Source organism: Haliaeetus albicilla, chromosome 6 (assembly GCF_947461875.1).
Source record: "Haliaeetus albicilla chromosome 6, bHalAlb1.1, whole genome shotgun sequence".
NCBI classification, from domain to species: Eukaryota; Metazoa; Chordata; class Aves; order Accipitriformes; family Accipitridae; genus Haliaeetus; species Haliaeetus albicilla.
Genome location: NC_091488.1, coordinates 7642096 through 7656223, shown reverse-complemented (window position 1 = coordinate 7656223; position 14128 = coordinate 7642096). Strand labels below are relative to the sequence as shown.

General features: G+C 35.2%; 1 protein-coding gene across 1 annotated transcript in view; it reads left to right on the top strand.

Moving 5' to 3' along the window:
• CFAP47 (cilia and flagella associated protein 47) overlaps positions 1 to 14128 on the top strand; it is a 334652-nt gene that overhangs the window by 296641 nt on the left and 23883 nt on the right. The window contains exon 60 of the mRNA XM_069784915.1: positions 164 to 325. Coding sequence (XP_069641016.1) covers positions 164 to 325 — 162 coding nt within the window. The remainder of the gene's footprint in view (positions 1 to 163; positions 326 to 14128) is intronic.

Below are 14128 nucleotides of genomic sequence, written 5' to 3'. Positions count from 1 at the left end.
TGAACAGAATAATAGAAACTTGGGTTAGGGAAGAGCTTCTAGTTGTCTTGGTCCTTACTGGAATTCTGTCATTCTCTAAGCACATTTAACTTCTATGTTTAATTGTTTTGTTAAAATCAAGATTCTGACGCTTTACAAATAATAGGTTCTTGCTTTTCTGTAGCTGTGGTACGCTGTCGAGCCAGGCAGAGAGTAGAAAGAAGAGTAGAAGTGCTGCTGACTGGGGTAGTTCCTGGTGCAACTGCTATGCCTGCCGCGAGAAATTCTGCCACGGTCAACACAAATAAGCCAGGCAACATCCAGGAAGAAGTTCAAGTCACTGACGGTAAGAATAAATACCTTGGATATCATGCTATTTTAGGAACATTGCAAATAAGTGCTTCACCAAACGTAGCTCTGCCATGACAACAGATGAGGTTTAGACAAATCCTTCTCTCAGTCCGTATTTCTACCCCGCTGCAAATATGGGACATTTGTATAACAGTATGTCTGCAGTTATAGGCACCTTTGAACCTGAACCTTTCTTTTTCTGTCTTGGATGGGAGGCTTGCACACATACCCTCTCTCCTTTAACAACAAATAGCCTCCACAAAGTCAAAAGTTAGCAAAAATATGTCTGTGTAAGCATTGCAAGGAAATATTTATCTGTAGGTTGTCCCTATTTGTAAGATGCATTCCCACCAGCAGGCCAATATCTGCAGCAAAATGGATTGAAGAAGGAGGCCTTGTTTGAAAGAAGCAATAAAGCTTTGTGAAAAGAAAGCTTCCACTTACTGTTAATCAGCAGAGGACACAGTGAAAATCAATTTCTTCAGAGATACACCAGCTTTTCATATTGCATCTCTCTGAAACAGAATGGCACAATATAGAAGTAGTAAGAAAAGAACGCTTGTTGCTGCTGTATGTTCAGTATTTCTGTTAATAGATGTGTGTTAACAGTCATACTCACTACAACAAATTATGCATCCTTTCATTTTACTTTCATCAATTATTGCACCTTTGAAGCTTAACCTATATTTCTTTTTGGGTTCAAAGTCATCCTACTTTTTTAGAAAAATGGTATTTAAAAACCATGACACACAACATGAGACGTCCTAATGTGTGTTTAACATAGCTGTAAATGAGGAGAAGGGATCTCACCCCTGCTCCAACTTTGTTAAGAGTGTAATACATTGTATGGTGGTAAAAGCTGAGTCTACAGAAGTTGCTATGATTGCAATCTATTAGGCAATCAGTCTGAGAGGCAGGCAAACTTGGCTTTTGTGTCTCATTTATGGCATTTAGAATCTGGCCCAGTAGAGGCTTTGTTACAGAAACTCTCCTGCCAAAGAACTGTGAAAAACTGAAAAGTTGTAAAAGGTAAATCCAAATGCATTATGTCCTTCCTATAAGAATGATTTTCATGCAAATATGCCCTCACCCTGCACACTGACCGATGTGGTCTCATATCAGCAATCACTGTCCAGATCTTTAAACAGATTTTTTTTTTTTTCCCAATACTTTTAAAACAGGAGGGGAACTGAAGTTGAACTGTTAACAAGAGCTTGCACAGCATATACTTACTGAATACTTAATATTTGTAATTACTTAGTTAAACTTTATATTTGCTTATATTGCAGTGTCAAAGCTAACTTATCATTTGGGCATATTATTATCTTATATTCCCGTATTACAAAGTGATAGTGATCAGTCTAGCAAAATAAAAACATGTGAAGTTCTCAACATATGTTCTTGCCTCTTTGGAGAACTGTAAATATTATTATTTAACGTTATTCAGCCTTGTGAGAACTGCTGTGTATCAAAATACATGGTACTTTTTTTTACTGTAGCGTAGCAGGCTTAACTCTTTATTGACTTGTCACATATGAGTAGGCTACCTTAAATATATCTTAAACATACCTGAGCTATTTCCCTCCAGCATGGTGGCATCTGAATTGACAGGAATAACAGGCATTGAGTGAGTTGAGGCAGCATTTTGAAAGACTTGCAGATTCATGATGTGTAGTGCTTGTTTTATTCATAGGAATAATATTTCATATTAACGCTGGCTTCTGCAAGACATTGATTTGGGACTTTGCATCTTTTCAAGCAAGAAGTCTGGTAATGAAATGCTTTACATCATAGGTAGTAAGATCATTTATAACTCTGATGCTTTTCATGGTTTTCAATGACATTATAATGTCATTATTGCTAGATGAATTTGATGCCTGTTAGGAATCAAATTTAATGGTACTATCTCAGCTTTCTGCAGTCTACTAGTAATAATGTAAATAAAAGCGTAAACCTCTAAGATAACAGCCTGGCAAGCTGTTTTTCATTTTTTCTCTTCTGAAAGAGTGATTCATCAGAGTGTATGTGTGATGTGCAGAAAGCAGTTTTTATATCCAAAGATAAATGATGATAATTACTGGCAGATCAGATTTAAACAGCTACTACTGTGCTTCAGTATTTAAATTATTTGGACAAATATAAATTCTTGGGAAGTGAAAAATCTTTAAGCATGTCTTTTACATTAAAAGAATTCAGTTTCATCCAATCCAGAAGATACCATCTGAAACAGAAAATTATTATAATTTCTTAAGAAAGAGGGGACAATGTAAACACTGTCTAGCTAAAGTTACATAGTTTGTTGTTCAGAAATCAGCAAAGTTCCAGAGATCAAATAATTAAGGCTTAGTGTTTTAGATGCAGCAACTATATGTCCCTTTAAAAAATATTTTTCAGTTGTTTTAAATGTATATTTTTAATCTATACATACTTTTGATCTGTTTTCTTACATATGGCTCTAAAGAGGTTTTTTTCAGTAAACAAAATTTAAGACCTAAGATTCATCCAAACAAGTGTGAAGATTGTTATTTTTTATTCTAATAAAACAGCTTTTTAAGTTTACTTTAAATATTCAATAGGAAATACAACATGTTTAGTTTCCCATGATCTTCTGAGAAAAACAACGAACATTCACAAATTATCAGTATATAAATATTTGACTGAAATTGTAGTACACAGCCAGAGTATCTTCTGGTTGAGGAAATACACTAATCAGTCCGGTTCTGTCTCTGTGTTTGTAATGGTCCTTTGTAACCCATCCCTTTCGATTGCTTCAGTTTATCGCATAAACCAACCATAATGGCTGGGTGTTTATAATTAACTTCCCTAATCTTTATTATTTCATAGCTCTTCGCACAGCCCAAAGGCTGGTCTTAGCTCCTTGCTCCTGGGTTCTTATTTCTGGGAAGGTTTCATGAGAGTTGATTTGGTGGGGGGGAATAATGCTGTCCAGGTTCTGTAGGGTAACACAGGTATGAGGGATTTTTTAATGTTATGAGCAAGTTCCACAACTATGCTGACCGCTGACTAAACAGATGGACAATTCAATTGCACCTAGTGGTTAAACAACATTTTCCAGATATGTTAATCCATAGTGTACATTGGCATACGTTATACAAAGTATATCTGTACCCTTTGTTTCACTGTCTACAAAACCAGCAAATATATATATATTCTACACATTTTTTTAGCAATTATCTAAATTATGGAACATTCAAAAATTCCTGAAGTGCTGACACTCATCAGAATACACTCTAATTTCTTTAATTTCATTAAAGCAGCTCTTTGAAACAAGAACAAGAGCAACATGTCCAAACACATATTAAAGGCTGTTCCCCACCCTAGCAAGATTTGATGTTAGCCACTGGTATGGATTCCACTAAATGCCAATTTGATGTGACAGATCCAGATCGGGAAGCTCGCTTTTCAGAAATAAGTTCAATAAAATTGGATATGACCAAAGAAATCTTATTAGCGTAAGGGAGAAGGATGCCAGCAGAGGGGAGACAAAATATTCTTATAGACTTCTCTCTCATCCGGAGCAATTTTAATTTAACTGCTGATAAAGTGTCTCAGGTTAATATTGAAAGCAATATGAAGAGGATAATAATGATGAAGGTGGCCCTATATCTAACTTAAGCCATCTCTCTATTGTCAGAATAGTTGTGGAATTATTTTTGAAATGGTGTTTGAGGATGAGAGTACTATAGCTATGTAAAAGATTGTTAAGTGATTTTTTTACTCTGTGAGAAGTGGAAGAAAGAGCGACAAAGTGTTTGTTTTGGATTAACAGTTGGTGAAAGCTGTTACCAATGGCAAAATGAAAATGTTGACAAGGCAGTGAACCACCAGTTGGGTCACTCTGTAATGGATTATTACCCTGTTGTTAAGGGTGACAGCTCCTGCTGGAAAACAGGGAACCCGGTAGAAGTCAAAGAATAGGGCATCAGAGTAGAAATGAGAGCCTAGACAGATTATTTTGCCAGCTACATAATTTTTGTTTACATCTGGCTGTTTGTTTCTTTATTTATGAGTGAAACATAGCAGAGATTTGATGCATTGTTTATTTTCTTTATGGAACTGCAATACGCACAGGCATTTTAATGAAGAACTTCAAATAGAATTTTATTTACCTGATGATGATATACAAGGTTATCACTTGGTCCATTAAAAAAATAAACAATTTAGCATAGTTTTTTCTCTCACAAGTACCCCTCCCGCCATTTCTTAATATAACTAGAACAATAATGACAAATACTGTAAAAAGAGCTTGTGAATTGTGAGCAAACACAGTTTTTAACCACAAACCACTGCTAATATTTCTGTTTACAGGACACTCACTCATTTTTCTTTCTTTCCCATTTTATAAAATGTTGAAATCTGCAAGCCTTAAGAATGAAAGTCATCATTATGTAAATTAAAATTACTTTCTAACACCTATGCAAAATCATGCTCAGTTAAAATGTTCAACACTTACAGGGAGCCAGATCAATTATAAACTATTCTGAAAATAGTTATTCAGCTTCACAAAAGTGCAAAAAAACCCCCTAATACAAACCCAGAAATGATTCAATTCTTCCTGGTGCTACTTTTCAGTATGATATACATCCAGGAAAAATGAGAAGTCCAAAAGAACTGATTGGCTAGCCCGATGTAACGTATGTCTGAAACAAGAACACACAAATAGGTATCTCTTAAAAATGTGTTTTCAGTTAGAGGCTAAGGGAAACCTAGGCGATGTAATTTGCTGCAAGAGTCTATGAATTACTTTAATCATTATATGATTGTGATTGCCAAAGTTCTGTTTCTCCCATTTCTTGTTCACAGAATTTCCTGTAATTTCTTTGGTTGGGTGATAAGGATGTATTACTTCCATAGAAGCAGCACCACTACACTCTTGATTTGTAAAGATATTTTGGGAAAGCTTCTGTAAGTCAAAACCATAGCACAGCTCTCCAGGACCTTAGCTGTGCTTCCTCAACATCATAACACCTCACAATGATCTATCTGCATTAATTTGCACTAGGTTTTTTGCATTATTTCCTCGTTAATTATGGGCCATCAACAAAGCATAACTAATCAAAACCCTTAAGATGTGAACTCAGTAGGTTTTCTAGAAGAACAATGAACCAGTGCTCTCCCTGTCTCAGCTGTGTTTGTGTGCTTTTCATTATAAAAAAGCAAGCAGAGGGTTTATACACCTACATTTGCCTCAGATAATGTATCTGACAGTCACTGTAATAACAAACACATGCACACATACAACTAGTCTATCACAAACGCTCTTCTATTTCCAGGTTATTACATCCTATTGTCATTTTTGTGCTAAAATTCTTTGTCCTTGTCTTCTGTCTCTGAAGCTGCACTCTTCAAGTATTGTTGTTCTTAGAGAAAAGGAAGTTATCCACTCTAGATGTCCTTCACCTCTCCCACATTGCACATTTCCAGTAAGAACATGAAGCAGAAAGGAAAAAACAAAACTCCCCCAGTTGTTATGGAGAATGTATACTACTTTATGTTTCTGTAAATTAGTGCATCAAGCCTGTAGTTTTGACGGCTTAAGAATAAGTTGATCTGAAGATGTAGCTAGTTATTAAAATTATAAGACAAGTAACTAGAAGTTACATAGAATCACTACAGAACACTGAATGAAATTGTAACCTTGAACCGATACTCTTTCTTCAAGCCAGCTGAGGAAGACAGAGTGAAACTTCAGAAATTTATTACACAAAAATCTTTATTAGTTCTGAAACTTGATTTGTATCTGAAAAATAACACAAGCGGATACTCCCATGAGATTACATCTGTTTTACAGTAGAGGAACTTACACTGCCCTGTATTATAGATGTTCCACCTTATGTATAACTGAATGCAATTCATTGGATAAGGAAAAGGAAGCAAATGAATGTGACCCTGATGATTATGTCCTGGGTTCTAATCTCTGTGGCTCAGTCTATTTTGTATATTAGAAAAGTCAAAAGAAAAAAAAGTATCTTTTTGTAATAGACCATAGGATAGTGTAAAACTATCTAAGATGTGCTTACGGATTCTAGTGACAGTACCAGAAACAATTTATCTACATCGGTAGAGGGTTCCATGTGAATAAATTTACATTGTTGTTAATTTTCAATGAAAAATTAATACGTGATCATTGAATCAAAGATTATATCATAGTACAGATATTAGAATTGAAATTATATCAGGAAAATTATAAACAATTTAAGTTATTTTGATGTGATGTAAGACAGATTCTTTCCATCTTATTTATAAGAATAATACTTTTATATGAACAGATAAGGAATACTTGGTAGGAAATTTTTCTTTTTTCCATATCCCCCTTCAAGTTAGAAGGAAACACAGAGAATCACTCCTTCTGATGCTGCAAGTTTATATTACCCCTTTTACCCATGTTTCTGTTTGTTCATGTAGCGTGGATTTTTAATTTGCAGAGCTACTTGAGTGGGAGCTTTCAGTATGCGGGGCCATGTTTTCAAAACACAAAAATCTGGTTTTGTATGGGAAAATCTTCAGGCTGATGTTCTTTAGTCTGTAGTCACACGTGCTTATTTGCCTAGTGATTTAGATTAAGATACTGGGGAATAACATAAGCTAAGGTGACATCTTTGTCATCCAAACTTCTAACAAATGAAGTTATTAAAAAAAAAAAAGAACCGAAACAATTCCTGGTCCCTAGGTCCCCATTTCATATGGTGACCATGAATCAATGCATATATTGCAAATCACAAGAGCTAGCATATGTCCTTCACATATGCCCTTTGCATTTGTCCTTCTCATATGTCCTCAAAAACCCCAACACCCAAACCCGTACAATACACACATTCTTATGCTGCATCTCTCTTCCTGGAATCCCCCCCAAAAGATGCAGTTTTCATTGTGTTCAACAGGCAACCAGATTCTAATCAGTCTGGACTATTTATTTTAAGAGAAGTTATTCCATTGTTATTAAGAAAAGTAATATGTCTGCCTGAAATATCTGCTAATGAAGTTAAAAAATTTTAAAACACTGTATTATTGCTCTTCTAAATTGCAAGTGAGCAGTAGCTCAACAAATCATACTGTAAGGTCTTTTCAGCTTCTGGAAGTACTGCATTCTGTAGCTGGCAGACTCGATACATGTAAAAGTGCCTTTAAAATCAACATGAAGCTCTTTGCTACATATGTGCTATGTTATTTCAAGCATTGTGAGTTTTGGAGTTTTCTGATTAAGAAGTCTTGGATTGGTTTGTGTCGGCTCTACAGAATTTCAAAGGGCAAATAGATGCTGCTGGATATAGGAATATTTTAAACAGCAGTGGTTTATGACTCATTGAAAAACTGAAACTGGCCTTGCTGAGTAAGAACCGCATCTCAGTACAGTTGAATACATTCGGATTTTTAGCAGCAATCGGCCAAGGTGTTCCTTCTCGCTCAAAAATATTTCAGACTGATCAAGGCTGATCAGAAAAATCTATTTTTATAAAAGCAAAGTGATTCTAATTTTGCATCCAAGCTACAAGATAGAAGTTAAAGGTAGTCAGAAAACACTTATTTTCTCTTGGAACACGTATTTTAAACTTATTTATTGTATCGCTGCCATTAAAGCAGTAAAACCACCATACATTTTATAGACACACAGCTGATTTACAAAGTGATGCTTAGATCCACAATATTTTAAGATAGTATTCCTGAACATGAAGAATTTTAGAAGTAACTATGCAGGAGCTTGAATTTCTAAATGCATAATTACTTTTACTCAGTAGGACAAATTATGTTTGTATTTTGCATATAACCCTAATAAGGAACTGTGAAGGAACTGAAATAGCTAGTGATAGGCTAAATCTATTTGTTCTTCTCATTTGGAACATCACATTCATACAGCAGTAAAATGATATTTTAACTGGCAAGTGATACAGTTCCATAAGTGGAAATGTTATATTCCAAAATATGGAAAAGGCTGGTTTCTGTCTTAGAGAAGTATACTTGACATAGTACACGTTGACAGTATTGGAAGACAAGGAGTAAGAAAGATTTGTAAAGCAGGTGGTTTTAAGAATGAATTTTGAAAAGAGAGAGAAAATGACTAAGTGTGTACAACATAATACAAAAAGCTAGAAAATTCTTGGAACACAAGCGTATGATAAAGGAATTAGAGCAAAATCACTGGTATCTTCTTAACCACTTATAAGAAACTGGCAATTACAGTCATGGATGCATTGTCAAAAAAAACCCTAAACATGAGACATGTCCTTTGAGTTATGTATTTCCAGTAAACCACCAAACAATAAAAAAACCAAGCTAAAAACTAGGATACTTCTGAAGATGAGAGGGTGTATAGGAGGAAGGAAATAATAGCCATAATGCTGACGTATAAAGACTGGAAAAAAAACCACTTGCTATTGCTTCGTCATCTGCAGGTTATCTGCTGGCCTGTTTGTAAATACACTGCTCCTCCAAAGGAATCTGAAGAAATTTGCTTGCATTGGTAGTTGGTATTCCAAAAGACAAGCATAATTTGTTTTAGACATCAATGTAACTACTTTAAGCATTAAAGTACACAGACATCATCATGGTGAGTGTGGTGGAAAAAACTGTGAAATAATAAATAATATTGTTTTCAATTTAGCATTTGTGTGGGCCAATACAAATTGAATGGTTAGGTTAAAAGACATCTCGAGTTGTTCATGATTTCAGGGGGCAGGATTCAAAGTGAGGCAAGAGTCAGGATACCATGGAAAAAACAATGTCTGTGTGAATTAAGGCTACATCATAACGTATGTTCATGAAGAAACTGGTTTGACGTTGCCTGTGCCCTGGTACAGATGTGATCTCTATTTGCTAGAATTGCTAGCTAAATGAAGACAATGCTAAATAAAAAAGGAGAATGTTGAAAAAGGAATAGAATATTTTTCAAAGAATACATTTTAATGAGTTACTTCAAAACATTAATTTACGGATTAATGTACTAATCTAAGTAGAATGCCAGACCAAAGGAGGATAATGTGTGACGTCCTTTTGTTTTTCATGAGGTTTTTATTTCAATTTACTATGCCAAATAATATCAAAATAAAGAAAGTAAGAGTGTGAAGAGGGGAGTATGGATAGACTTAATAAAAAGGGAACTAGTCCAAAAAGGATTCAGCGAGAGAGGGAATATATGGAAACTAGCTGCAAGGAAGAATGCAGAAATGTATGTGGAACAGCAGATGCTAGATGCGTACCGTGTATTTTATACACATGGATTCACCAACTTCCATCTTATTCACTAAATGTTGCAGTGTCTTGAAGAAAGACATTCTCAAAAAAAAAAAGGGGGGGGGGAAGTGCTTTCTACTGCTTTCTTTGCAGTAGAAATCTGCTTTAGCAGTAGAAAGAAGAACGCTTAAAGAAGTGTTTTGAAAGAGAAAAAATTAGCAAACAAAAAACAAATGTAAGAGAAAATTTAGAAAAGAAATATTGAAGTTCGTTGCTAGGGGAATAGGCAGTGGGATGCAGGGTAAAAAAAGATGTGGCTAAGAGTGGAATTTTGCAGAGCCTTGAAGATATGGATGAAAAGCTTTAATTGGATATGGAAAGAGAAATTTGCAGGGAAGAGATATAAAGATGTATACACAGAACTACACTGAGGATTTCCTTGAATTGCACTGAGGATCAATGACTATATTATGAACAGAAGGAGACCACTTTATCATCCATTTATTTCTTTGTATTTAAGGTAATTTGGTGCCTGGCATTTAATGAAGTGTATGATGTTATCTTAGCTGGTATTTATAATGCTCTACATACAGCACTTTTGTACCTGTATGAAGAAATTTACTGAAAGGCATATTCAACTACAACCAGGTCTTTTTGGGTTCTTGTGCAATTTGTTTATTCTGCTGTTATTATCCTGGAGTTACAACATTTTACAGTGAGAAAGAGATATTTACTTCTCAGATGAGATTCATTTCTTACTGCCCAGTTGATACTGTCTGCTTAAATGTTAGGATGTTCTTGACCACCAGGCTGCCTTTTATTTTTTTCCTTTATTACTCTTATAATTCACTTTTGCTATTCACTTGGATATTTACTTGAAAACTCTATTAAAATGATTTAATCTACTGTACAGTAACATATTTTGTCTGCTGCTACTTTTGCTGGTAAGGCATAACTGCATACTTAATGTTCATTCCCCACTGCCTACTGAGTTCCAGCAGTGTGCGTGAAGAATCCTGGAAGACAGTGGAGAAGCAGGAGAAGGGCAAATGTCAGATGAGAGCTGAATGGGGCTCTGAAGAAAGATATTTCACAAGGTTTGGAAGGTCAACATTAGATGCCACTGTCTGGTAGAAGTGAGTAGTTAAGGTCTGGTCCTGTAGTTTCTATTTTACCAGTTTGGAGACTATTAGATCAAGAGGGGAAGAAAGCTTTGTTAGGTGTCAGGGCCACAATGGATACTTAGCCTTGAAGAATTAGCAGAAACAGAAAAAAAACCAACAAAACAACCACAGTGAGAGAGTGCAGTATGTTTATATTCAGCACCAAATAAAATAATTTATCTAGCTTTTGAGTAACATGAAGCTGCACGTTTATGAATGGCTGAGCTTTCATTCTGTGTTTGTATTCTGTGATTGTGCTGACCTCCTTTATTAAATAACAGCAAGTGAGATTGCAGCCTGCTGAATGGGAGGTGAGGAAGGCCAACTGAGTGAATTTACTTGCATCTCTGTTTTATTGCATCTATCCAAGGAAAAGCCTCTGTAACAAGAACAAGCATTTTTGTGATCTGAACCTCTTTCCATCGCAGCTTTAATTTCCTCCTGTCTCACTGGAAATGGGAGACAGTGTGAAAGTAAGGAGAGTCCCTTAGAAAGTTCCTCTCCCTTGCTGTTTTGGTGTCACCACGCCTGCTGCAGATTAAGCGTTATTTGCAGAGAGCTCAGGTAGCTGGATCTCCTCTCGGTATCCACGAGAGCCTGCAGCCTCACAGGCCAGGGTCCATTAGATATGTATCGTCAGAAAACACATCGTGTAGTGAGCTGGTCTTCGGTGAAGTCAGTCGCTTTTCAAAAATACGAGGGAGGTACAAAAAGCTTCTCTAATGACAGGGCGAAACTCTATTCCAGGTCAGATATATCCAGTGGGCCTTTCACGGTACCTTCTGTAGACATTAGTCCCATCAGTGCCTTTGTAATTAACTCTTTCGAAGCTTGAATACAGCTCCTTTTCCACTAAAAAGTCATTTCAATTCCTGAAATTGTTCTTATGTGAACCTGTCAGGCTTGTCTTTTTATTTTTAGATGTATAACATTTATTAATTAATTTTACAGTAAATCCTAACAGTCACAAAAATTCACTTTTGCCCAATTTATATGCTCAGAGTGTAAAATCCTTGGAGTTTCCACACTATCATTCTTAAGAGTCAGAAAATAAATTTGAAAAAAAGTGGTCTATTTCCTTTCATCTTCTTAGAGCCTATTTAAAAAAAACCCCACATATCCTCAACACTTTAATTCTAGTGCTTTAGAAGAATTAGCCTTACCAGCACTTGAAAATAAACATCAGCCAAATCATAGAAGCATATAGCTCAAAAACCTTATTGGTTTTTAAACATAGTTGCTTCAGTAATTCTGCATACACAAATGTTCCCTAAATGCATACTACCTTTGAAAGTCTTTATTTACACAAAGGAAAACACTTAAAGACTGAGATTAATTGCCTTTCAAAACAAGATATATTTAATGCTTTAAAAAATTTGTCTTGGAATAATTACCTCAAAAACATATTCTTACTCCTTTTCTTACTTAAATAATGCATAATATTCTTCAGGAAATATGAGGGAGCAATATTTTTTTATAATTGGAATTTCTATTCCCTAGATGTAACCATCTGTATATAAAGAGCATGCTTATATCTTCACAGTGTTTGGATTGATAAATATCTGTATGTTGAGTCAGATGTAGTTAAAACTCTTCCTGCTGCTCTCTATTTGCAGAACAGAGGTGGATTAATTGGCGTATACTTCATATCTGCATGTGTCTTTTACAATTTGCATTAGACATAGTAAGAACTTAACCTATACTAAAATAGTGATTTTTAAAAAGAAAAGTAGTGAATGAAAACACACAACGAGCTGGGCTAAAGGGTCGAGGCATATTTGCATAGTATGCTGTATTGTATTTGGCATTACTTTAAAGAAAATGTTAATTCTGTCTCCAATGTTTTATTTATTTCACCATTTTAATTGAAACTAGAAATTCTAAGAGTCAAGAGAACTCTGAACAGTTGACAATTTGGACAAATTTCTAGCAATTATTCACAACTTTTTTTTGCCTCTAGCTGCAGCCAGTTTGTTTAGGCAGCATGTGTATTATGGAATTGTCTAGAATCAAATATTAACATATTCACAGAGGCTTCCCATAGTATGATAATATAGCAGGCTTCAGGGCAGCTATCATGAAAATCTAATTACATTTTTCTTTTTTGAACAGGCCTAAACTAGATTGGCAGTGTAGATCAAAACCAACTAAGGGACCAGCATAAGGAAGCTTTCAAATATTGGCACTTAGAAATGCATCACTTTTCCTTAGGTGTTGTAAATACTAAAATATTTTAACTAAATACTCAATATGAGCATAGAGCAGGTTACAAAACAGCCTGGAGCAGAAAAAATATAAATATTTAATTGCTTCTGACTAAAAGGTACTATATACACCTGTCAAACCAAACCCAAATGTCTTTGGATACTAAAAGCAGCATGCGATTCACGTTTTCTTCCTAGCATCTGAACTATAAGCTTTTCCTCAGTAGCGTTGTGTGATATAACTGCTGAAGGAAACATCTGCTCAACAGTTGCAATCTTCTCACTGTAGAATGCTCCAAATGATGTCATATTTTCTCTCCTATAATAAGTTCATTTTTTATGTCTGAATCTTCACATTTTGGCATTTGTCTAGGGTGACTACTACAAGCCTTAGGCTGTGTTGGAACCTGAATGCATGGCATAAACATATTTTTCAAATAGAGAAACAACAAAGCATGGAACAATGTAGGATGATTCTAGAAATTTTATAAATTCTAGGAAAAATATTGATGTCTAATTTCATTATAACAAAGTACATTTATAATAAATGGATTAATACATGGAAATCCTGTATATTTGGTACTCAGTGTGTATCTACTATGACTGATAATCCTTTGGTAATTGGTAATAATATTTTGCTTCTTTTGATCTAGCATAAATTGTACAGACTTCTGTGTGAAGGATCCAGTTTAAAGAGTCAGAAATGTTTCATTATAAGCTGCTACATTTCTCAGGGTTAATCTGTATGTTACAAAAATATTGGCAACAAAAATTCAAGCTTCTTGTTAGCTGATGAAGTAGGAAGAAGGAATTCGTACATTTCAGAAAAGGAGAAGGGACGACAAGCATAGGAAGGCGTCTCCATACTCACTTAAATTTGGGTAGCATTACAGATTAGGAAAACCAAAGTAAGGTTTTATTCAACTATCTCACAGTGCATTGTCTCTTGGACTTTTCATATAAAGAAATATGTAGTCTGTATTTTAGAACTCCAAGTCGGAAGGCCTTAGGAATGAACTCTGCAGCTGACTGGCACTCTATAGCCAGCACATATTTACAGGGATGTACACACGGGAGTTCTGCACAATGCATTGTACTAAACTGTGCAAATTCAGAATGTGCCCTGAGATATGTGGTCATAGTAAAATGAAATCTCCTGTAGGATATAGTGGTTGTGTTAAAAGACTTTTCATCCATAAAACATGTAAAACTTTTAAATAGATTAGCAGCTTGAGATTCTTT